The sequence below is a fragment of the Rutilus rutilus genome, assembly GCF_951802725.1.
Source record: "Rutilus rutilus genome assembly, chromosome: 22".
Taxonomy (NCBI): domain Eukaryota; kingdom Metazoa; phylum Chordata; class Actinopteri; order Cypriniformes; family Leuciscidae; genus Rutilus; species Rutilus rutilus.
In genome coordinates, this window is record NC_140227.1 from 27,765,790 (window position 1) to 27,789,144 (window position 23,355).

Here is a 23,355-nt window from a genome sequence, read left to right on the forward strand (position 1 = left end):
GGTGTGAATAGCAATCATGCCTCATTCGCTTACAGTCCGACTTTTGAACTTTATTCCTTTTTTTATTATTATTATTTATTCGGGACACACAGATACACACCTAAGATTTAAGGAGGTCTGAGCGGGGCTGTTTTTCCCCCCGTCCCGCTCCCACAAGGTTCTATTCAGCAACCGCTTAAAATACACTCTGTGTTCACCCGCTTTATTTCCCGACCTCACGGGTCCGCAAAATTTAGATCTCGTTTCCATAATCTCACATTCAAATGTCTCTAAAAGAAAGTCTCGGAAAGAAGGAGATTAAGTACCCTATAATAATTATAAATGCTATACAAAAATTGTGTTCGTGTCAATATAAATATTAGGCTATTTTAACATTGTACTGTCAGCAGAGAAAAAAATGCCACAGAAAAAAAATATGAAATATAAATAACAAATTAAATAGGACAAAGCCTATCACTCAAATTTCTAAGCAACATAAACGAAAATCATATTGCCCTACTGACAAATGAAGTAGGCTATTTTCTGTCAAACTATTTCAAACATCCTTGCAAGAAAAGAATGTTGTTGACCGACAATGGTTTCAGTACCAAACAGCCCCTCAGAGCTAGGTGTACAGGTGGTCAGAATTAAGTGCGGATACGCTGTCAAAAGATGGACACAAAGTGGTCAAGCGTTTATAACTAGACGCGGCAGGCGCGAATTTGACGCGCTATTCCGTTCTCACTCCCAGGGCGTCAAAAACTGAAGCATGGTCAAGTGCCTTCCGCGTCACAAAGAAGACGTTGAAGGTACTCCTAGGCGTCATATTGACGAACAAGGAACTCCATTGATTTCAACGGTTTTCCTTATGCGTCAGATTAATGTAATCCCGCGCCGCATGATTCCCTATAGGCGTTTCACACAGTATGCGGCGGTGAAATCGCCGCGCGACTACGTCTTTTCTCAAGTAGTGTAAGAGTTTTGTGCAGCATTTAGGACTTCCAAAATAATCCGGCGGGCCAGAAAATATTCATGGCGGGCCAGTTTTGGCCCGCGGGCCGCCAGTTGTCGTTCCCTGGTCTAGTCTATTTGCGGTGGCTGCCACGAAATTATGGAACAGTTTACAATTTATATATCAGGGACCTTCCTACACTCGGTCAGTTTAAAAGCCATCTGAAAACATATTTTTTTATGATAGCGTAGCGTTTTTTGACTGTTTTATGATGTTTGTACTTTTTATTTAGATATATTGGATATGCATTTTTTTTTTTTTTTTTGCTTTTCTCTACTTATTATTTTACTGCTTGTACAGCACTATGGTCAACTTTGTTGTTTTATTAAGTGCTTTATAAATACATTTGAATTTGAATTTGTGTGTGTCCACATGATGTGTGTTATGGTGATGTGTTAGTAAATGAGTGGAGGGAAGAGGGAAGGAACCCCCCTTCCCAATACTTTCTCTATTTTACACACACACACACACACACACACACACACACACACTTCCATCATGGGCAGACATCCATCATGTGTCAGAAGTGCAAAGTGAGGCTTTGCCTGGTCACTGGACAAAATGCTCGCAACTGTTTTCTCAGCTTCCATTGCCCATAGAATATATCTGGTGTGGGGCACCACAGGGAAGATGGTAGAATTAAAAAAAACAAAACAGGAAAAAGGTGTTTTAAAAATCAGCACATGAACTGTTTAAAAAGTTATGAAATGTTAAATTTATATCCTACATAGGCAATGCATCTTGGGAGAAAAAGTTCATTTTTTTCCAATTTTTCTAATGTTGTATGGATAACATGAAAAAATGTAGCTAATTAATTGTTCATTAAATGTTTTAAAAGTTGTCATATGACCTATAATAAAAAAGAATACATTGCAAAATATTACCCTAAATGAGCAATGTATCTCGGGAGATACAGAGTGTAACTTAGAAAATAATGGGCATATTTTGGAAAAAATGCATGAACTGTCATTTTAGTCTAGATACATACAAAAATAGCAGTGAATCATTTTTCCATTAAATTTATTCATTAAAAAAAGGGTTAAAATTAAAAATGTAAATGTAATCCACAGAATATATTATACACCTCTGAAACGTTTTAGAATGAAACTGATTCCCTCCCCTGTGTGTGACAAATGTAGCACTGGGGCAATCGGCAGCTTTCTCCATGTATTCTGGGAATGTCCTTCAATCCTCAACTTCTGGGTTGATGTCTCTTCTGTATTATCACAACTTTTGGAACTGACAATTAATCCTGAACCATGTCTTTTCCTTCTTAACGATGTATCCTCTGCTGCCCTTACGTTAATTCAAAAACGGCCAAGAAAACCAATAATTATTAAATAATTATTAAATAATTAATAATTAGTTCTTGGTTTCCTCCTCATTCTTTATCAAAACAGCAGTGGTTGTCTTATGTTATAGATATTGTCCGTCTGGAGCGATCCACTGCCTTAATTAATAGGGCAAAGATTACAACTATTATGCACTGGAGCCAAGCTCATGACCGCTTGATTTCTATTCTCAAAACCTAAATGATCTAAGTTTGTTTTTCTTTTAATTTTATTGAGGCCTCAATTATCTTTATTTCAATAGACATTTTCTTCCTGTAAATCATTTATCTCTGACTATGCATATAGTTCAATTTTTATTTTGCATTATTATTATTTTATTAGTCCTTCTGTGTAAATGTTTCTCTTCTGTATATCTGTTTTATATTTGTTATCAGTTATGTTTTCCATATTGAAGTAATTTAGTGAAAATTTGTCAGTTTGAATGCTGATAACTTTGTTTGCAAGAAAATCAATAAAGTATTGGTCACAAAATTAAAAATGTAAATTATTTTTATTAATTACAATCCATCCAGGCCATAAATTAGCCACTTAGTGACTTCAGGCAGACTAAAGAAGGGGGAAAAAAGAGCAGAGATTAAAATGGATGTAGTATACTTTGTTTACAACACATTTAATTAGCACATGAATTGCTTCAAGAACACTTAAATCACAGGGACGTCTATCGTTTTGTACAATTGCTGCCCCTGAGGGTTGTTCCATAAAAGACGCTTAGAAAAGCGGGGATTAAACTCCAAAACCGGACTTGAATGAGCTTAACAAATACGTTGGGGCTAAAGTGGTTCCATAAAAGGTAATTGAAGTTCACGCAATCTCGCTAATTTGATCCAGGTTTATCAAGTCTAGATAATTGCGTGTGGACGCGTTTTTGAAGCAGCCCTAGAGGTCGATCTTGGATCAAATCGATCCACCATCAAACATCGTATATTTTGTGCTGTTTTATGCGTTTGTGATATGATTTTTTCCCCCTCAGTGCAAAACTTACATTTTACTGTTATATTCTCCATCTGTAAATGTTAGAAAGTCATGCAAATGTATCCATTTTGCTGCTAATCTTCATATTGAATGAGCGCTGCTGCGCGCATGCGCGCCAAATACGAGCGCAATCATTCTGACTAAAATATACATTTTGCTTGGAAAATTAATATGCAATATTTTATAACACTAGAAATATCTTCTAATTATAATAATTTATCTTTGGATAAGTTGCAGTGAACTTCTAGCGAACAGAAGTACTTCAGTGAACAGACGTAGCCTAATTCAGGGAAGTTTATTTTAAGAAACTAAATATATAAAGATACAAAATATAGTTTTACAAGAATTACAGCTTTTAATGCAATACTTTTTTGGAGAAAGCAAGAATTCCCAGTTTTAAATGAGTAGATTTAGTTTCTAAAGTACATTATGGAGAGGATAACATGAAATTGAGAGCAAATTTTGAAAAGATATGTGCAACTCTAAAATCAAAGAATATTCCATAAAATAAAGGAATATATATTAGCCTACATTAACTACATTTTTATACAACCCTCCCTCACTTTTATTTCTAGTTATTTGTTATTTTATTTATTGACTTATTTAATATTGAATATTTGATATTCAAATAATATTACTTGAATAACTATTAGGAATTGTGTGTCATTATAAGAGTTTGATATAAATATGTGAATGTTAAATTTTTATTAATATTTATTTATTGTTTTTTGTCTTTTCCCCCTTAAATCATATCTAAAAGTGTCTAACTATGTACTTTTTGGTTATTGCTCTAATCATGTGTTTTTTAGGCTATGTGTTGGTGGGTATTATCACAAAAGAAAAAAAAGTAGAAGGAAAAATAAATAATAAATGAATATTTATTGGGGGAAAATATGATGTTTTTAAAGGAACTGTCCATTTGTATAATTGTGTTAAATGTGTTTGAATTGAAAGCCACAATAAAGTACATAATAAATATATATATATATATATATATTAGGGGTGTCGTAATATACCGGTATTGACGATAATCGTGATATTCAAAGCATGAAATATCGACATCGTGTTAATTTAGAGCAATACAATATACCGGTATTGGCGATATTGGCGTTTTCTAGACGCAGCGCTCGTCCGCGCCCGCGCAGCTAGAGTGAAACACTCTGTCCACACCCGAAAAAAGTAAGCTGAGCTCGCCAGTATTAACAACAGAGTTCTTCGGCTTCAAAGAAAACAGCACCTTAGAGGTGGTCGCACACCGGACGAGAAGCGCAGCGCCACGTCTTTAAAATTCGAACACATTCTGTATGAGTGTACACACACCGGACGAGAAGCACAGCGCGGTTCTATTCGGCGTCTGTCCGCGTCGCCCAGCAACGGCTCAGGACCTTGTTCAAAATCCTGCCGCGACACAGAGCGCAGAAAAAAGTGTTCAGATCACAGACTCAGCACCTATTGTATTTAATTGTACAGTATAATCATAACATAGTACAGACATTATCTCAATTCCATAATGTCCTTAAACATAATGATATTGCTGGCCATAAACTGAGAAAGTGCGTGTCCGGTGTGCAATACCTCGAGTTGTCATAGACGCGACGCGGATATTATTTTACTAGTCATCATGGAATGGGAAACGTGACATTAACTGTTAACAGGGGGTTTCTGTGTTCATATATTTAATAAAGGGTGATTATTAAAATTAAGAACCCCGTTTTCTTTACTCATCTTATTTTTGTATTTGTATTTGCACTTGATTTTTTTATTCAAATCTGCTATCTGCATGACTTTATTGGCGCCAGTGCAACAACAGGTTTAAGAGCTTTTCAGTTCTTCAGGAAACCTTCAGACAGTGTTTGGCTTCAGTTTGAAACCAGATAAACTTCACATGCTTCTCTTCCTTCACAAAAATTTGCCATAGATTGAGTACCCCCCCCCCCCCCCCCCCCCCCCCATAGATTCTATAGATATCGCGATATATCGATATCGCGATATATCGATATCGTGAATTCTTTTGGCCACAATAAACGTGGTGTGAAAAATCTAACATCGTGACAGCCCTAATATATATAGGCCTATATATATATATATATATATATATATATATATATATATATGCTAAAATATTTGTTATTTGGACATTAGATGTGCCTTATTTAGAATTTTAAACCTACAAGTGTATTTTTATGATAGCAATAACTGTAAAGGGACTATTGTAATGGGGTAAATCAAATGTAGGCTAATATACTGTCAATTACTAAGCTCAGATTCATCTTACCAGCTAACATTTATACTGTGCTTTTGTAATTATTTATTTTTAATTTTGTGATTTTAACTTCTGCTTTAAAAGCTTTTTTTAGATTGTGTTCTAATGTTCTTCTAATAATCATAAACATGTACTACAGCTGCCAAACAAAACCAGAGAGAATTGTATTCATAAATCTTTAAAACAATCTAATTAAATCTTGGGCACAAAACATTCAGCCAGTAAAAAAAGAAAACCTGTAGTATATATATTGTATTTATCTATCAATATATCTATCTATATAGATAGATATATTGTCTAATTTATCATTGCAGCCTTATTTAAGTTGACTTTCTGCATACTGTGTATTTATTTTTGGACTCATAATGGTTAATAAAGTCCAATAATGGTATGAGAGAGTGTCAGTGGTAATATCATTGTGTTCTTGTCGGTCAGTGTTAGAGGATCTGTGTAACAGCTGAGGCTTAGCCTGACAGTTAGCCTGCCCTGGACCAGGCTAGTTTCCCAGCATAAGTTGCCAGGGTAACTGAGTTTGAACTATTTTAAGTTTGCTTTATGAAACAGAATCCACCGACAATAAGTCTGACTGACCAAAATAAGCTTGTATTCTAATCTTGTTTTATGGAACAACCCTCTGGAGTGAAAGAGCATGTAAATACTGTGATACTCACTAAACAAAATGAGGAGGAAGACTCCAAACAGCACCAGCATGCAAAGAATACAAATGGCCCACTTCTGCAAAATCAACAAACAAGTATACATTGTCATTTGGTGTAGAGCTGCATCTAACGATTATATTTGTTGTCGATTAATCTATCGATTATTTCTTCGATTAGTCGACTAATCTAACGATTATTTTTCTGATTAATCTAATGATTATTTTTGGGATTAGCTGATTTATCCATTGGCAAACTTTACAATAAATAAGTACAACAATATATCAGCTGTATTTTGAAGAGGGTAGTGCATCTGAATATTATTTTAACATGAAATCTATGAATGATGACAAAAAAAAAAATATTTCAGAAAGGGTAGCCTAATTGTCATTTTATTATGAAATATGCGAACAGGAAGCATTTTAAGCTTTATTTTTAACTAATGGTACTGTTTCATAAAATGTAAGATACAGTCACAGGCCTATTTAGGAAACGTGTTTAATATAGTCTGTTATTAATTACTTTAGTGGGAGTATGATTTACTCAATTAACTTGTCCGAAAATGCACTTGTGTTTATCTGCAAAAAGGTTCACATACACTAGATTGCAGCCTAGGCTACTGTTAATGTAAATATAACGTTAGTCGTTTGTTTTTAAAGTCTACATTAGAGACCTGCACGGGACGGATTTCTCCCTTAATGATTTCTAAAAAGCTGACATCTCAGTTCATCGCGATCTCACAAATCTCTGTTATAAATGAAACTGGCTGCACAATTAATCTTTCATAATATCTACACTTTGTTTGCTATAATCAGAAGATTTGCCAGTATGCAGAATTCAGCACTGAACAAAAAGTCAATTTTGAGCGGTGAGGGGGTTCTATAAATGCATCTGATTTGCGTTCAAGAAACCAACACATCTGTCTGTGATTGGCTACATTGATCAACGCTGCAAACATGTTATAAATAGATAGAGACTCTGGCCTGTAAATCGTTTCTATTTTGTTTGTTATTGTTGCTTTTGCTTTTGTGCAACAGACAGAGGTGGGACAAAGTCATTGTTATGCAAGTCACAAGTAAGTCTCAAGTCTTTGCCCTCGAGTCCCGAGTCAAGTCGAGTCAAAGATGAGGCAAGTCCCGAGTCGAGTCAAAAGTCAAAGCCAACAAGTCTCAAGTCGAGTCCAAAGTCCTACCATTTTAGTTTCGAGTCATTTCAAGTCCTCTTACCACAGAAATAAAATTTATACAAATCATGTACGTCTGTAAGATTTGTATTTATTTAAACCTCTTTTTATACTTTGATTTATAATCAAATACAGTAAAAAACAGAAAATTTAATTTTCACAAAAAATGCTTGTATTTCAGCATATTGCACTAGAACAATGCACAGCATGCAGCTTCAGTCCTGTATTGTATTAACCTCATATTGCAAAACACTTTAACTTTCAAATAGAGGGTCGTTTTAGCCTAAACCTTTTTAAACATGTCATCAATAAAATCCTCACTCCTCAAAATTATCACTTCTGAAAAACTGGACCAACCTGATAATATAATTGGAATGTGTGTTGCAGTGCATATGCGGTGCAAGACCAGCACGCGCGATAGTGCTTTCACATATGCTGCGTTTGCAGTGCGTGATCCGCAGCTGTACCACAAATACATGTACTCACTATTTGTATTTCAAATCCAGAAGTTATTAGCATCTTTTATTTAAAAACAATTTTTTGTCAGCATTGCGATTCTCTTTGTACACACGTATACACTCTTTAAAAGACGTATTCACGTTTACTGTAAATACAATTTAAACAACGTATTATTTAATGCATTACTCTTATAGAATTATAGCCTATATTAAGTTGCTCAAACAAGTGGTAAAATATTTAACCATGTACTTATATTAAAATCGCAAAAACAGCAGACTCATACTCTTTCTTTTGCATAATTTAAATCTTTATACAATAAATCTCACATGTCACAAAGAACTTGTTTTTCCACCTCCACGAATGAGACGAGTGTTATGTTGCCTTGTTGAAATATGTATTTTCCCCTGATTTAGGCTACCCCGGTCTTACGTCTCAGCATTGCGATTCTCTTTGTACACATATACACTCTTTAATAGACGTATGCACGTTTAAACACAATTTAAACAACGTAGGCCTATTATTCAATGCATTACTTCTACTTATATGAAGTTCCTAAAGCAAGTGGTCAAATATTTAACCATAGGCTACTTATATAAAAAAACAGCCGACTCTCATGTCTTTTATTTTATATTTAAATTAATACAAAAAATCTTGCATGTCACAAGGAACATGTTTTTCCACCTCCACGAATGAGACGAGATTTGTTCATTATGTGGCCTTGTTGAGGTAAATTGTAGTTTTCCTTGCTTTACCCTGGTCTTAAAGTGAAAATAGTATTTAATTAAATACATTTATGGTGAGATTACTACATTTTATTTAATTAATCACATTTATGGTGAAATTACTAAATTTTTAGGTCAATCTGTGTTCATGTTGACCACGAAACATGCGCTGTCACTTTAATTCAGCGCGTGCAGCACATGTGCAGCACAGCAGAAATAGACTCGGTGCGGAAACGATCGCGGCACTGCTGTATACGCACCGCACCTGGAACGGATCGACGGACTGCAACCGCGTGCAGTGTGAAAGCTCTAACCTGTTAACATGGGTACGGAAAAAAATACGCACCCGCTGGCGCATACGCACTGCAAACGGAGTATGTGTGAATGTGAAACGGGCGTTATGCTGTCGAATCAAAACAACGTGGGACTACAGTGATTGGATGTCGTGCAGGCAGCGCGCGCGCTCTCTGCATGCATACAGGTGGTGCACATTTTTTTCACAGATGCAGATAAACTGAGAGCGGCGCGGCCATGTGGACATTTTTTCCCCCAGTTTTCATGGGAAGTAGCAAGTCTTCTCGAGTCAAAAGGCGCAAGTCCAAGTGAAGTCACGAGTCATTGATGTTAAAGTCCAAGTCGAGTTGCAAGTCTTTGTACATTTTGTCGAGTCGAGTCTGAAGTCATCAAATTCATGACTCGAGTCTGACTCGAGTCCAAGTCACATGACTCGAGTCCACACCTCTGGCAACAGATGAATGACAATTTATTTGTTTATAGATGTTACATTTATAGATAATTCTATTTTGCGGGAGTTTCGCGAATCGTTTTATTCTCCCGCAACCAGCACACACACACACACGGGTGCATTACCGCCCGCGCCCGCACTCGGCCATCAGATCCATATTTCCGCGCCGCACTCTGTTGCGTTGGGTCCTGCGGGAGTGCAGGTCTCCAGTCTACATGTGCATACACAACTTTTAAAAAGCGTAGTTTAAAGTATTCCCATACTTTGGATGATCGTGGTCTGTCATTTTCACCATGAAGCAGAAGCCGCCATTACTTGATATTTAAACGTAAATAATTAATGTGACGCGTCGACGCATTTCATGCGTGTCGACGTATTTTCAGAGGCGACGTAATCGATGACGTCGACGCGTCGTTGCGGCCCTAATTTGGTGCCTATGATGGCGCTTTCAGATCACTTATCCATTATTATGACCGCCACTAGCGTAGCTAGCGAAAGCGGTCATATAGGGATTGTCAAAGGTTTTTTTTTTTTTTTTTTTTTTTGTCATCTACTGAATTTTTTCGTCAACGATACCAGGGACACCGAAACACCGGGGAACATGAAATTTGGTGGGCATGTAGCCCCACTAGACTTTTACGGAAAAATTTCGTTTGATCCCCGGGGGCCACTCACCCCCCGCGCTGGGCCCCCCCAAACCCCAAAAATGCAGTTTTTCCTAAATAACTACCTGAACCGTGGCACCGAGGATGAAGACATTTTTATGGTATGTTGGTCTTAAGGGCCCACATCAACCTAGCCCATAATCACTCATTTGTGATTTGCGCCCCTCCCATAAAAAAATGAAAATGCAATATTATTCTGCTTTAATCGCCCCTATCTTCAGTTGAGATGTTCAGAACTGCACCATATTTCATGTGTATGATTAACTTGACATCCTCTGGGGGTATGCTAAGTTTCGTAGAATTTCATCCATGGGGGGGTATAAAATAAATTCATTTATGTGCACATTTAGTAGGGGTGTGACGAGATTAAAACGCGACGAGATTTCTCGTCGAGGTGAAACTTTGTCTCGTGAGTTGTTGTGATGTCAGCGTGATGCCACTTTTAAATCTTTTGTGTGCCGTGCCAATCACTCCGCGCACACACACACAATCACTGTCCCTTGCTCACTCACTCACTCGCACGCACACACACACACACACACGCTCTCTCCCGCGCGCACACACGCACACTCACTGTTGCTCGCACTCTCACTCACTCTCGCACACACTCAACCCGTCGTGGAGGACCGTTAAAATTAAACATGCTAGTCTTTCTGTAGTGATGTCCTGAAGCATCGAAAACGCGTAGGTTGTCGCCCACTATGACACACTATACGAAATGAAACGATCGAATCTTGCGTCCCGACGCCCGTTGTCCTTTACGCATCTCCACGAAACGGATCGCGCCAAAATCGCGCTCAAATAGTGTAATCTGAACCAGGCAGGTAATAAACATTTGACCTATCACGCAAAGAACCTATTAAAGCACTAAGACATGGGAACAGTATAGCTAACATTCATATCACAAGTCATATCGACATCGCAATATTAAACAATGTTATCGCACATCGCAGCTTTTCCTCATATCGTGCAGCCCTCATAAAGGTCTCAACTGCTGCCAGAAATTGTAGACATGCTTATATGTCTACTGTTCTGTGTAGTTAATTTATCTCTTTTTCATGCTTGAAGAAAAAATGTGTTTCTGTTTGAACTTGTAGTTTTGAGAGAGCTGTACTTTGATTATGGATACACTTACTGTTTGCATTTAAAGTGTTATTTCAGTTATTTATATTTATTTATACTGTTTTATTTATTTTTTTATGTTCGATTTGTGGAAAGGAGTTAGATTTCTCTTATGAAATCGTACAGGGGAGAAGCCAGAAGGTAGAGTTTATAGCAAAACATTTAGCAGTGTTTGCATGTCCTTTACTGCATAGAATTCATTAAAATAGAAGTAAAATAACATTCATTACAAGTTGATTTCAAAATGCACCTAAATTGTTTTGCATTTTGTGATTTTCAGTTGAATAAAAGACTATTTTCCATTCATATTAGGGCTGAACGATATTCTGTTTTAACATCGACATCGCGATGTGCGAATGAGCGATAGTCACATCGCCGGAACATGCGATGTGAAGGGTAACATTAGTAGTACCCATAAGAGAACGGTAGCACACAGTAAACACGAGTTTGTTGTATGGCTTTTTGCTGGGGTGACATACGCGTTCTGCGTGCCTGCACAGTGATTGGTTCGCTGTCCCGCAGCTCACCGCGCTCACAGCCAACATTCAAAAATGCGCGACGAAGAGGATCCGCCGCAAAAAAAGTCAAAATCAGCTATTTGGGACTAGCCTATTTCGTCTACAAAAAGGAGGATGTTGACCAAAAAGAGGTAGGCTACTTTGCTGGAGTGTTATAAAGTTGTGGATGGTTGTCTTTTTTAAACATTCGTTTATTTTTCGTGTTCGCATTTATGAGGAAAAAACAATGTTACGTGACATTACGGACGCGACCGTTATGAAAGCGCCACTAAAAGACTGCTTTAAAACTTTCACAGAGACCTCAAACAGAAAGCACAAAGCCTTTCTTTAAAACGAATTTCGTTTTGTATTAATTGTATCTTAATTTTAATCAGTATTTCATTATCCAATTTCCTGGATTTAATAATGATTAATAATAATTAAATATAGCAGCCAGCGCCTGAACCGGAGATTAAGCTATCATCCATGAACCGAAACTCAGCGTAAAAGGTAGCCTACTCGCCTCACACACCTAAAAAAAAAAGAAATATATCTATTATCTACAGAAATCTCTACTTTTAAACAGAACCATTAAAAAAAATATATAGCTATATTTAATCTGTATGAAAAGTGCATTTCTCCCGATCACTGCTGCTAAGATCGCGAGTCAGTATATTGTCAACTTCATCTTTACAGAAAACACTTGTTTATTAATAAACAATTCAAATGTCTCATTGTAATATTTTACATATTATGAATCATTACTTTTGCTGGGTCTAGGTGGCGTTTACATGAACGCGTCACTGAATTTGTTCCTTGTAATGAAGCTTGCTTATTTGTGAAATTATTAATAACATGGAATGGTAATTATTGACTTTAGCCTGGATTGATGGCTTGCAATATCGCGATATATATCGTTGGGGGAAAAATATCGCAATGTAATTTTTTTTCCAATATCGTGCAGCCCTAATTCATATATTTCATCATTGAGGATTTCTTAAAAATTGTGTAAAAATCTCGTCTTGTCTCGTTCTCGTGAACCCAATCTCGTGTCTCGTCTCGTCTCGTGGAGTAAGCGTCTCGTCACACCCCTAACATTTAGTGACTGTACACACTCATCGACCCGTAGATGGTGCTGTTGAGCGAAAGGGTTGCTGGTTTAGGATGATACTGTCACACACACACATGCAGGAATACAAACAAACGCAAGCATGCACACACACTGACATCCACACACACCCATACACACACATACAAATCCACACGCACAAACACACACACGCACACACACACATGTACGCACGCATACATACACGCACAGACACACACACACACACACACAGACACACATACACATACACACAGACAGACATGCACATACTACTACTTTTTTTAGGTATATACATAAACACGCAATAGAGCCAAATTGCTCCACGTCATTTATTTTTGTGGAAAGCCAGTGCAGGCCTGAGCGGCGGTCATATTTTGTACTGCCATGCGGTACATCTAGTTTATGTTTTATTTTGTATTTTTTGTTTGTTTGTTTAAAAAAAAATACTGTATGTCGTTATATTTCCCATATTTTTAACTTTAAATGTAATGACGTTTTGGAATAACAAAAATAAATCTCACGCATATAAAACGCATTTAAAATAAATTAGTGCATGGTATGAGTGCTGAACTCCCTTGTTTTACCTTTGCATTTCTCCACCTTTGCCGCAGGGCTGCCAGTGGTCCCGACGGTGGTCTCTCTAATGGAGCTGACCTCCTGATAAATGAGCTCCTGAAAAATGTTACCACAAAATGAAAGAAAAGTAGAAGATTTAACATTAAACAACGTCTAGACAAAGTGACACGGTCCTTATTCCAAGAATTGTTGATGCACAGAGCCCTGAAAAGGGAAACCGCTTCATTTTGTGGGTATGTGTGGATAAAAAAATACATTTTTACTCAACAGTTGTTACTCTGGTTAAAGCAGTTTCTGTTTATTTTGTAAAAGTCTTGGATGGTTTGCTGAATCGTTTTCGAGTTTACGACCCCACTGACAACTACAAGTCAATTTCTGAAAATACTTGGGACAATGGACTGTGGAGTACCCAGAACAGTGGAGGCTGGCTGACTCTAACAACTGTGGGGTTTTGGTTTGTACAGTAAGTTAAATAAATGCTATTATTTATTTATTTTATTTTATTTTTATCTACATTACTTTAACAACTTTTATTGTTTATGTAATATGTTTATTGCATTAGATGGCAGAAATGGAGGTGAGGGACAAATGGACCTCTATGAAAAACGAAGTGATACAGGGAGAAGATCTGTGGCATCTGAGAATATATCACGCATCATCAATGGCAGCATATGCTGTTCAGCATATGAAGTATAAAAGGTATGTGTAAAATGTGTGTCCTCATTCATATAAATCAATTTAAAAGTTTAATAATTCAAGTAGATCGATGATTTTTTAAATATAGGACAGTCGAGGAGGTGGGAAAAAAAGGAATTTGTTCTCTTGTCAGTGATACTGAAATTCTGGTACATGTAAGACTTTACAAAATTTAAAATGGCTAGATATTGTTTGCTATACTAAATATTTTTTTTCAGGAGTTGTTTCAAGGAATTGTGAAAGGCTCACATGAAACCCAACCTAAGAGCTTTCATCCAGCCTTGTCAGCACATGTTGAGGAACTTCTAGGACACATCGACAACATTGTGTTTGAGCAAAAGAAGGACAAAAAGCTTGAACATACTGACCTTTCAATGTTCAAGTTTACTGCTGCACTGGCCTGAAAATGAACTTTTTGGGTTGAAGCTCCTGCTTCTTTTGGTGAGCTCCTGATAAATGATGAAAAAATAAGAATAGTTTTACCACAAAATGAAAGAAAAGTAGAAGATTGGTAAAAAAACAAACATATTACATGCAAAACAAGACCGCCGTGACACAGGACTGTTTGCAGAGGCTGTGGATTACAGGTAATAATGTTGTAAATAATGTTCAGTTTCTTTGACAGACCAATTGTTTTGCTTCATACGACATCAATGAATCGTCCGGAGCCACAGGTATTAATTTTGTTTTGCCTGTAATATGTTTTTTTGACTCAAACTGACTGTAGCTATTGACTTGCATTATATGAATCATCAAGGACTACATTTTCAGCTAAAAATCTTTACTGTTTAACTTGTAGTTGCGTAGCTGTCAATGGAGGGAAAGAAATCTCAGATTTCATTAAAAAGATCTCAATTAATTTGTGTTCAGAAGATGAATAAAAGTCTTACTAGTTTGGAACAACATGAAAGTGAGTAATAAATGACAGTGGCACCGAGGATGAAGACATTTTTATGGTATGTTGGTCTTAAGGGCCCACATCAACCTAGCCCATAATCACTCATTTGTGATTTGCGCCCCTCCCATAAAAAATGAAAATGCAATATTATTCTGCTTTAATCGCCCCTATCTTCAGTTGAGATGTTCAGAACTGCACCATATTTCATGTGTATGATTAACTTGACATCCTCTGGGGGTATGCTAAGTTTCGTAGAATTTCATCCATGGGGGGGTATAAAATAAATTCATTTATGTGCACATTTAGTGACTGTACACACTCATCGACCTGTAGATGGTGCTGTTGAGCGAAGGGTTGCTGGTTTAGGATGATACTGTCACACACACACATGCAGGAATACAAACAAACGCAAGCATGCACACACACTGACATCCACACACCCATACAAATCCACACGCACAAACACACACACGCACACACACACATGTACGCACGCATACATACACGCACAGACACAGACACACACACACACACACAGACACACACATACACACAGACAGACATGCACATACTACTACTTTTTTTAGGTATATACATAAACACGCAATAGAGCCAAATTGCTCCACGTCATTTATTTTTGTGGAAAGCCAGTGCAGGCCTGAGCGGCGGTCATATTTTGTACCGCCATGCGGTACATCTAGTTTATGTTTTATTTTGTATTTTTTGTTTGTTTGTTTAAAAAAAAATACTGTATGTCGTTATATTTCCCATATTTTTAACTTTAAATGTAATGACGTTTTGGAATAACAAAAATAAATCTCACGCATATAAAACGCATTTAAAATAAATTAGTGCATGGTATGAGTGCTGAACTCCCTTGTTTTACCTTTGCATTTCTCCACCTTTGCCGCAGGGCTGCCAGTGGTCCCGGCTGTGGTCTTTCTAATGGAGCTGACCTCCTGATAAATGAGCTCCTGGAAAATGTTACCACAAAATGAAAGAAAAGTAGAAGATTTAACATTAAACAACGTCTAGACAAAGTGACACGGTCCTTATTCCAAGAATTGTTGATGCACAGAGCCCTGAAAAGGGAAACCGCTTCATTTTGTGGGTATGTGTGGATAAAAAAATACATTTTTACTCAACAGTTGTTACTCTGGTTAAAGCAGTTTCTGTTTATTTTGTAAAAGTCTTGGATGGTTTGCTGAATCGTTTTCGAGTTTACGACCCCACTGACAACTACAAGTCAATTTCTGAAAATACTTGGGACAATGGACTGTGGAGTACCCAGAACAGTGGAGGCTGGCTGACTCTAACAACTGTGGGGTTTTGGTTTGTACAGTAAGTTAAATAAATGCTATTATTTATTTATTTTATTTAATTTTTATCTACATTACTTTAACAACTTTTATTGTTTATGTAATATGTTTATTGTATTAGATGGCAGAAATGGAGGTGAGGGACAAATGGACCTCTATGAAAAACGAAGTGATACAGGGAGAAGATCTGTGGCATCTGAGAATATATCACGCATCATCAATGGCAGCATATGCTGTTCAGCATATGAAGTATAAAAGGTATGTGTAAAATGTGTGTCCTCATTCATATAAATCAATTTAAAAGTTTAATAAATCAAGTAGATCGATGATTTTTAAAATATAGGACAGTCGAGGAGGTGGGAAAAAAAGGAATTTGTTCTCTTGTCAGTGATACTGAAATTCTGGTACATATAAGACTTTACAAAATTTAAAATGGCTAGATATTGTTTGCCATACTAAATATTTTTTTCAGGAGTTGTTTCAAGGAATTGTGAAAGGCTCACATGAAACCCAACCTAAGAGCTTTCATCCAGCCTTGTCAGCACATGTTGAGGAACTTCTAGGACACATCGACAACATTGTGTTTGAGCAAAAGAAGGACAAAAAGCTTGAACATACTGACCTTTCAATGTTCAAATTAACAGCAGCATTGGCCTTAAACTGAACTTTTTGGGTTGAAGCTCCTGCTTCTTCTGGTGAGCTCCTGATAAATGATGAAAAAATAAGAATAGTTTTACCACAAAATGAAAGAAAAGTAGAAGATTGGTAAAAAAACAAACATATTACATGCAAAACAAGACCGCCGTGACACAGGACTGTTTGCAGAGGCTGTGGATTACAGGTAATAATGTTGTAAATAATGTTCAGTTTCTTTGACAGACCAATTGTTTTGCTTCATACGACATCAATGAATCGTCCGGAGCCACAGGTATTAATTTTGTTTTGCCTGTAATATGTTTTTTTGACTCAAACTGACTGTAGCTATTGACTTGCATTATATGAATCATCAAGGACCACATTTTCAGCTAAAAATCTTTACTGTTTAACTTGTAGTTGCGTAGCTGTCAATGGAGGGAAAGAAATCTCAGATTTCATTAAAAAGATCTCAATTAATTTGTGTTCAGAAGATGAATAAAAGTCTTACTAGTTTGGAACAACATGAAAGTGAGTAATTAATGACAGAATTTACATTTTTGTGTGAACTACCCCGTTAACGGCAAGTAGAGACTTAAGTGTTTTATATAAACTTTGAGTACTTGTGCAAAAATGCACAGTGGCACTGTTTTGCATTGTTTCTTTTGTGAATTTGTTTTAATATGCTTAATAAATAAAAAATGGATCAAAAGTAAAGCCCTTGAATATGTCAAATTTACTGTCCAAATATTTTTTCTTTGAATGCATGTTTACTGTGAAGTAGTGGCTGTGAGTTAGTGCTAACAATAGATTATCAGGTGGTATTTTAGTGTAAAAAAGTACAGTAATTCAACTTTTTATTGCCTAAGCATTTTGTGTTAAAAACAGAAAAAATATCAGTGGCATAAGACCATAAGATATAAGATCATGTAAATGAGAAGATTCATGAAATTCTTGATATGTAGAGAGAGCGAGTGTGTTTGTGTACTGTCAACAAAATGAGCTGGCCCTGGGGCCTGTTGCACAAAACTAGGATAAGGGATTAAGCCAGAATATCTTGGTGATCCTGGCTCAATTGATCCATAATCCGGTTGCACTAAAGCTGGATAGGGGGCAGGAGGATATGTTATGGTATAAATTACCATGGAGATTTATTCTGTGGAGCTAGCCTGCTCCAGACCAGGCTAAATTCCAGGATCTATTTAATCTCATCCCTAATGTCAGTCAGCAGTCACCACAAATGGAAACCAATAGTTATTTCACTGCTCACTATACATTATCACATATAACTAGACCCACTGTCATTATTTAAACGTGTGTGATCATTAATTTCAATCATTTTGGATAAATAATGATTTTTAGATGATGTTGCTATCATTAGATAATTTACAGTTTCCCATAGACTATAAGGCTATATATAAAATGATAGAATATTAGGGCCACAGAGGCAAAAAAAAGACAAGTCATAATATTGTAACCAGTTGTTTTAAAGGAGGACAGTTGTTAAAAAGACAGATTTCGTGAAATTGTACTTCAGTATGGTTTCATAAACAAAGACATGCTGATGTGCCAGAATATTAAGTATCACATTGTCATAAGTATCAAAACTGTAAAAAGAATATGTAGCTTTTCTGCAGAAAGAACCAGCCTCATAAATTTATGACTTTATCCTTTTTCCTCAGTGTGGCCCTAGTACTCTGTCATATAAACAAATACACATTCCATATGAATATAAAAACACAATGTGTAACATTATGTTCCTTTATTGAATAAGGACAAAACAAAGCAGGTAAACCATCAGCTCCTTTCGAAACTGAAGTCACAGTGACTCTACAAGATGGAAAGCACAGAATCAAAGCATATTATACAAAATGATACATACACATTCAAAGGTCTGTATATAACACACCCTGCATGTCTGCACACTAAAATAAATGCAGGACAAATCCATACACATCAACTGAACAGACAAATGAATGGATGCAGTAGCCTCCCTGCAGCCTTGTATTACACACAGTATACCGCACAAACATCATAAGAGGCCAAATTCGTAAAAAAACGAACCCAAAAATTCCTCTGCCACCGCAGGACATATTTAACCAAAATTGAAAGCACACATACTAACTAAAATAATTCAACACATATTGGTCCCTCAGCAGCCGACCACTGTCGTCATCAGGGAAGATTGCCGGATTGTCCCAGTCCATGGCTGGTGGCACTCTGGGGGCCCTCTCCTTCCTCAGGCAGGCCACATTGTGGAGGACAGCACAAGCCACAGTAATATCACATGCCCTAACAGGGCTGACCCTTAATTTGTGAAGGCAGTGAAAGCGTGCCTTCAGGAGGCCAAAGGTCATTTCAACTCTGGCCCTGGTCCTGGCATGGGCATGGTTGTAGGCCTGCTGTGCTTCCTGGGGGTCTGTGAAAGGTGTCAGGAGAAAAGGCTGGCAGCCATACCCCCTGTCTCCCAGCAACACACCAGAGAATTCACCTGTCAACACAAAATCTCATCATTACTACCTCATAAACAGTGATATTCTTGACACAGCCATGATGGTTATAAATAGGGGTTGTGTGGCTTACCTTGTGATAGGCACTGATAGATTTCAGAGGCCCGAAAGATTCTGGAGTCATGGACTGAGCCAGGCCATTTTGCCACAACATTGCTGATCACACAGTCAGCATTGCAGACCATCTAAAACCATAAGATGAGGAATATTACACCAATCAATGCACATCACTGGCAATGCAGAGTGTTCGTCAATGGACAATATCAAAAAGTTATGTTCACCTGAACATTAATGCTGTGAAAGGATTTCCTATTCACAAAATCGGCCTCATGGGCACCTGAGGGGGCTTTTATCCTTATGTGTGTGCAGTCCACTGCACCAACAATGACATTGGGGAAACCTGTCACACAAAGTAATGAGTATCGTACTATGTGTTAACAGTTGTCCTGTAATTTGTAGATCCTCTTACCTGCAATCCTATAGAACTCCTCTTTGATGTCACAGAGTCTTCTGTGGCCAGGGAAGGAGATGAAGACATCTGCTAATGCTTTGATAGCCAGACACACACTCCTTATTGTGCGGCAAATTGTGGCCTTGTTCAGCTGTTCTGCATCCCCCACTGAGTACAGGAAGGCTCCACTAGCAAAAAAGCGCAAGGCCACACAAACCATTTGCTCCACACTCAGTGCATGGCTCCGTGCAGTGCGGTGCTTAATCCTGGGACCCAGTAGTCTGCATAGATACCTGATGCCATCTGCAGAAAACCTGTATCTTTCATATAGATGGTCATCAGGGAAGGCCAGTGGGTCCAACCGGTCCCTGAAGAACCTTTCTCGCCTGAAGGCTCTCCTCAGCACAAGTGCTTCTTCATCCACCACATCTCGCAAGAATGGGCATGCCATTGTCAGAGCAGAAAGGAACACACAATTTTGGGCCTTCATATAGGCTAGTGGCCACACCTGGTGCTGGGGGGGTGGGCAAAAGAGGCCGGTGCCTTATAACGATGACTTGGTTGTACTGATTGCTGGGAAAATAAAAAAAACCTTAGAAAGATGCCACCGTCCTGTGTGCTCACAATAAGAGCTCATATGTCATGGCTCACTTGACTTTACGAGAATATACCTAATTTTTATTTTGAGCTGTGTCATCTTCTTGGAGCTGGGGGAGGAAAGAAAAATAATGATTAATACATTTGTGTTACAGTTAGCATACAGTGTACATTGAAGGCATATCTCACCTCCCTCTCAAGTTTTTTTATTTCAAGGTCCAGTTTCCTAATTGTCCTCTTTTTTATTTCGGACTCCAGTGCAAGATTTTCCATCTTTTTCTTCTTGTACTGAATGTCTATGTCTGCCAGTTCTATTTGGCGCCGGAGGTGGTTGCCATACAACTTTCTGATAGCTTGTGAGCTCTGTGAACACAATACAATTAGCGCAGCTGGAATTTGGCAGGATGTGGTGTCCTTTTATTAATACGCACTGTTGCCAGGCTGGTTTTCCCACTGTATAGCATCTGGGTCCTGTAAAAGAAATTAGATTTTTTGATTTTGATGAGGACTCCTCACCATTGTAGAGTAAATAGTACTTTCACAGTCTTAACATGATACCTCATGCCTTCTGGAATCCAGAGAGATGGTCTCCTCCTCATCATCGTCTCCATCATGTGCTGTTGCTGCTGCACTGGGGCTTTCACCCTATCACATTTAATCGGATTCATATTGAAGCTAGTAGACAAGACATGCCAGGCCTACAGTATGCCTTTGATGGAGTACTCACTGGATCAGCATCGTCTGGTGCTTGTGCTGGTGGCTCTAACAGGAACACAGTGCTGCCAGACACTGCAAGGCAATAGGTAAACCAAAGTCAGACAGTCCAAATTGATTCAATATGAATGTGGTTGTATCCCATGTAGAGATGGAAGGACATACCTTGAATGAAGCGGGTGGCATCTTGGGAGGAACCTATGCTCGTCTCTTTCCCCCCAGGGATCCCCTCTAAGACGGGCCTGCCTTTATTTAGCTCCAAGGCCATGTCCTCTGCTGGGGTAAGGTCAGCCTTTGGTGACCCACCACCCGTGCCTTGTCTGTGGGTATTCTTTTTCACTGCTAAAACAGTACAGACAATGTGTGAGCAGGCACCTTCTCGGTACAATATATGCTTGTGCTTTGTTAAATATTAGTCAGGGACCATACCATTCTGCAGAATGTTCTTGTATTTGATTTTGACCTGCTGCCATGTCCGTTTTGGCCCGTTCATGTTTAATCTACATCACACACACACACACACACACACACACACTCTTTATCACAAGAACATTTAATGGAGTCACACTGCAAAAAATGACTTGGTATTTTTGTCTTGTTTTCAGTAAAAATATCAAAAAAAAAAAAATCTTAAATAAAGATGTATTTTCTTGATTTGCTAAATGACCTAGCAAAATAAGTATAGTTTAGACAAAAAATATAAACTTTAAGTAAATGTGTGCTTAAAACAAGCAAAAAAATAAAAAATCTGTCAATATAATAAGAAAAATTCTCTTGAAATAGGTTTACTTTTTCCATAAACACTTAATTTTAGAAAAGTTCTCGTTTCACTGGCAGATTTTTTTGCTTATTTTCCTAGGTAATTTTGCTCAAGAAAATATTTAAGATTTTTTTTAGATATTTTTTTTTTTACTGAAAACAAGACAAAAATACTAAGTAAGAAAGACATTTTTGCAGTGCAGTGAGCAACCGACCTTGGGTCCTTTGAAAGGCGCTATATAAATTAAAGTGATTATTATTATAGCTCATCTATTTATTCAATTAAATTTTATTTATATAGCACTTTTCACAATTGTTTCATTCTGTCAAAGCAGCTTTACATTAATAAAAGCAGGAGAAACACAAAAAAAACCGTGGACAACATAAGAAGCAGAGTACAACGGCTAAGATTAAACCGTACTGAGCGTAGTAACGTTAAATAATAATGTAAGGCTTTAATAATAATTTATCATAGCTTTATACGGTGTGATGGAGTTACTTTACACAATTTCACTCATATCTGCAGTGCATTTCAATTAAAAATTTAACCGTTTCATAATTACAGTACAACTGCGTTTTTGGAGATGTGAATTAAATATTTGAATTGTAATTGTGATGTTTCAGCGGAGCGGTGAGTGTGTAATTGTGCACTACTTACGCATTCAGGCGGTCTGCAATACTTTACCACGCTTTTTCTCTTTGCTTTATCACTGTGGCGGTGTTGCCTTTCTTCATAATTATATCTTTTACCTCCTCGTATGCCTCCATGAGGATTTGTGCTTCCGACGGGGAAAAGTACGCGGCTCTAGTTGCCATGGTAAATCAGTTAATCTGTGATCTGTGGCGGGGTCTATTTGAGTGAGCCGTGAGCGCGCACCTATCCAGGATTGGTTTCACCTGGCTTAATGAATCCGTGTCTGCTCATCCTGGCTTGGTCTTTGTGCAACCAATTAAGCCTGGACGCACATGTTTTGGCTTCATTGAGCTCAGCTGAGTCATTTATCCCGGATGTCTTAATTCTACTTTTGTGCAACAGGCCTCTGATCCGGCATGATTCTGGACCAGGGGCCCGTTCTTCGTACGTTGCTTAAAACATCCGAGATCAAATGAGACATCCAAGATGATATCATTGTGCTAATCATGATCTGGATAACTCGGTTCTTCGAACACACTTGCCGGATATGATTAGTATAGCTGGATTGAGTCATCTGAGATAATTGCGCGTTCATGCGCTGGTTAAAAGGGGATATGTATCGATAGTAGAAACATTGATCAGCAACGCTGCTATTGGCTGCTCAGCGTGGGCGTGACCAAAGAGCGCGCTCAGTTTTTCTCCTCAGCAGAGCAAGAACTAATAGTCAAAGTTTATTCGGAATTTTAATGTTTAATTAAAACGCCAGGGAACACCTCAAAGTCTGCAAAAGCCAGGAGAGAGGGCTGGCAAAAAGTAGCAGACAATTTAAA

At 37.7% G+C, this 23,355-nt stretch overlaps 3 protein-coding genes across 8 annotated transcripts in view; 1 reads left to right on the forward strand and 2 right to left on the reverse strand.

The window, feature by feature from the left end:
- The window catches only part of LOC311281718 (uncharacterized protein), a 54,489-nt gene extending 36,706 nt beyond the window's left edge, over positions 1-17,783 (forward strand). Inside the window, exons 2-8 of one of the 4 annotated variants that reach the window (XR_014625842.1) lie at positions 13,350-13,547; positions 13,627-13,777; positions 13,877-14,013; positions 15,822-16,019; positions 16,099-16,249; positions 16,349-16,485; positions 16,700-17,778. Coding sequence is in view for 3 of the 4 variants with exons in the window: in XM_084394925.1 (XP_084251051.1) it covers positions 13,350-13,382 (33 nt within the window). In the remaining variant the exon portion in view is untranslated. The other 3 variants (XM_084394925.1, XM_084394926.1, XM_084394927.1) reach the window with 3 other exon arrangements.
- Positions 17,784-18,584: 801 nt separating this feature from the next.
- LOC311281643 (putative nuclease HARBI1) lies at positions 18,585-20,311 on the reverse strand (the record flags this gene model as incomplete). Its single annotated transcript, XM_084394756.1, has 4 exons — positions 18,585-19,351; positions 19,444-19,555; positions 19,652-19,770; positions 19,840-20,311. The coding sequence occupies 4 exons, from the start codon at positions 20,309-20,311 to the stop codon at positions 18,981-18,983; spliced, it is 1,074 nt and encodes a 357-aa protein (XP_084250882.1). The 3' UTR covers positions 18,585-18,980.
- Positions 20,261-22,931, reverse strand: LOC311281645 (uncharacterized protein). 3 transcript variants are annotated; one of them, XM_084394772.1, is made up of 8 exons: positions 22,550-22,931; positions 21,562-21,632; positions 21,298-21,474; positions 21,146-21,207; positions 20,977-21,063; positions 20,608-20,781; positions 20,493-20,528; positions 20,261-20,394 (listed from the first exon to the last, which is right to left on the reverse strand). In XM_084394772.1, exons 2-7 carry the CDS (start codon positions 21,623-21,625, stop codon positions 20,493-20,495), a joined length of 600 nt encoding a protein of 199 aa, XP_084250898.1. In that variant the 5' UTR covers positions 21,626-21,632; positions 22,550-22,931; the 3' UTR covers positions 20,261-20,394. The 3 variants fall into 3 exon arrangements, with proteins under 3 accessions (XP_084250898.1, XP_084250897.1, XP_084250899.1); XM_084394771.1 differs by lacking the exon at positions 22,550-22,931 and having other exon boundaries at positions 21,562-22,321; XM_084394773.1 differs by lacking the exons at positions 20,608-20,781; positions 22,550-22,931 and adding an exon at positions 20,850-20,889 and having other exon boundaries at positions 21,562-22,320.
- Positions 22,932-23,355: the final 424 nt, after the last annotated feature.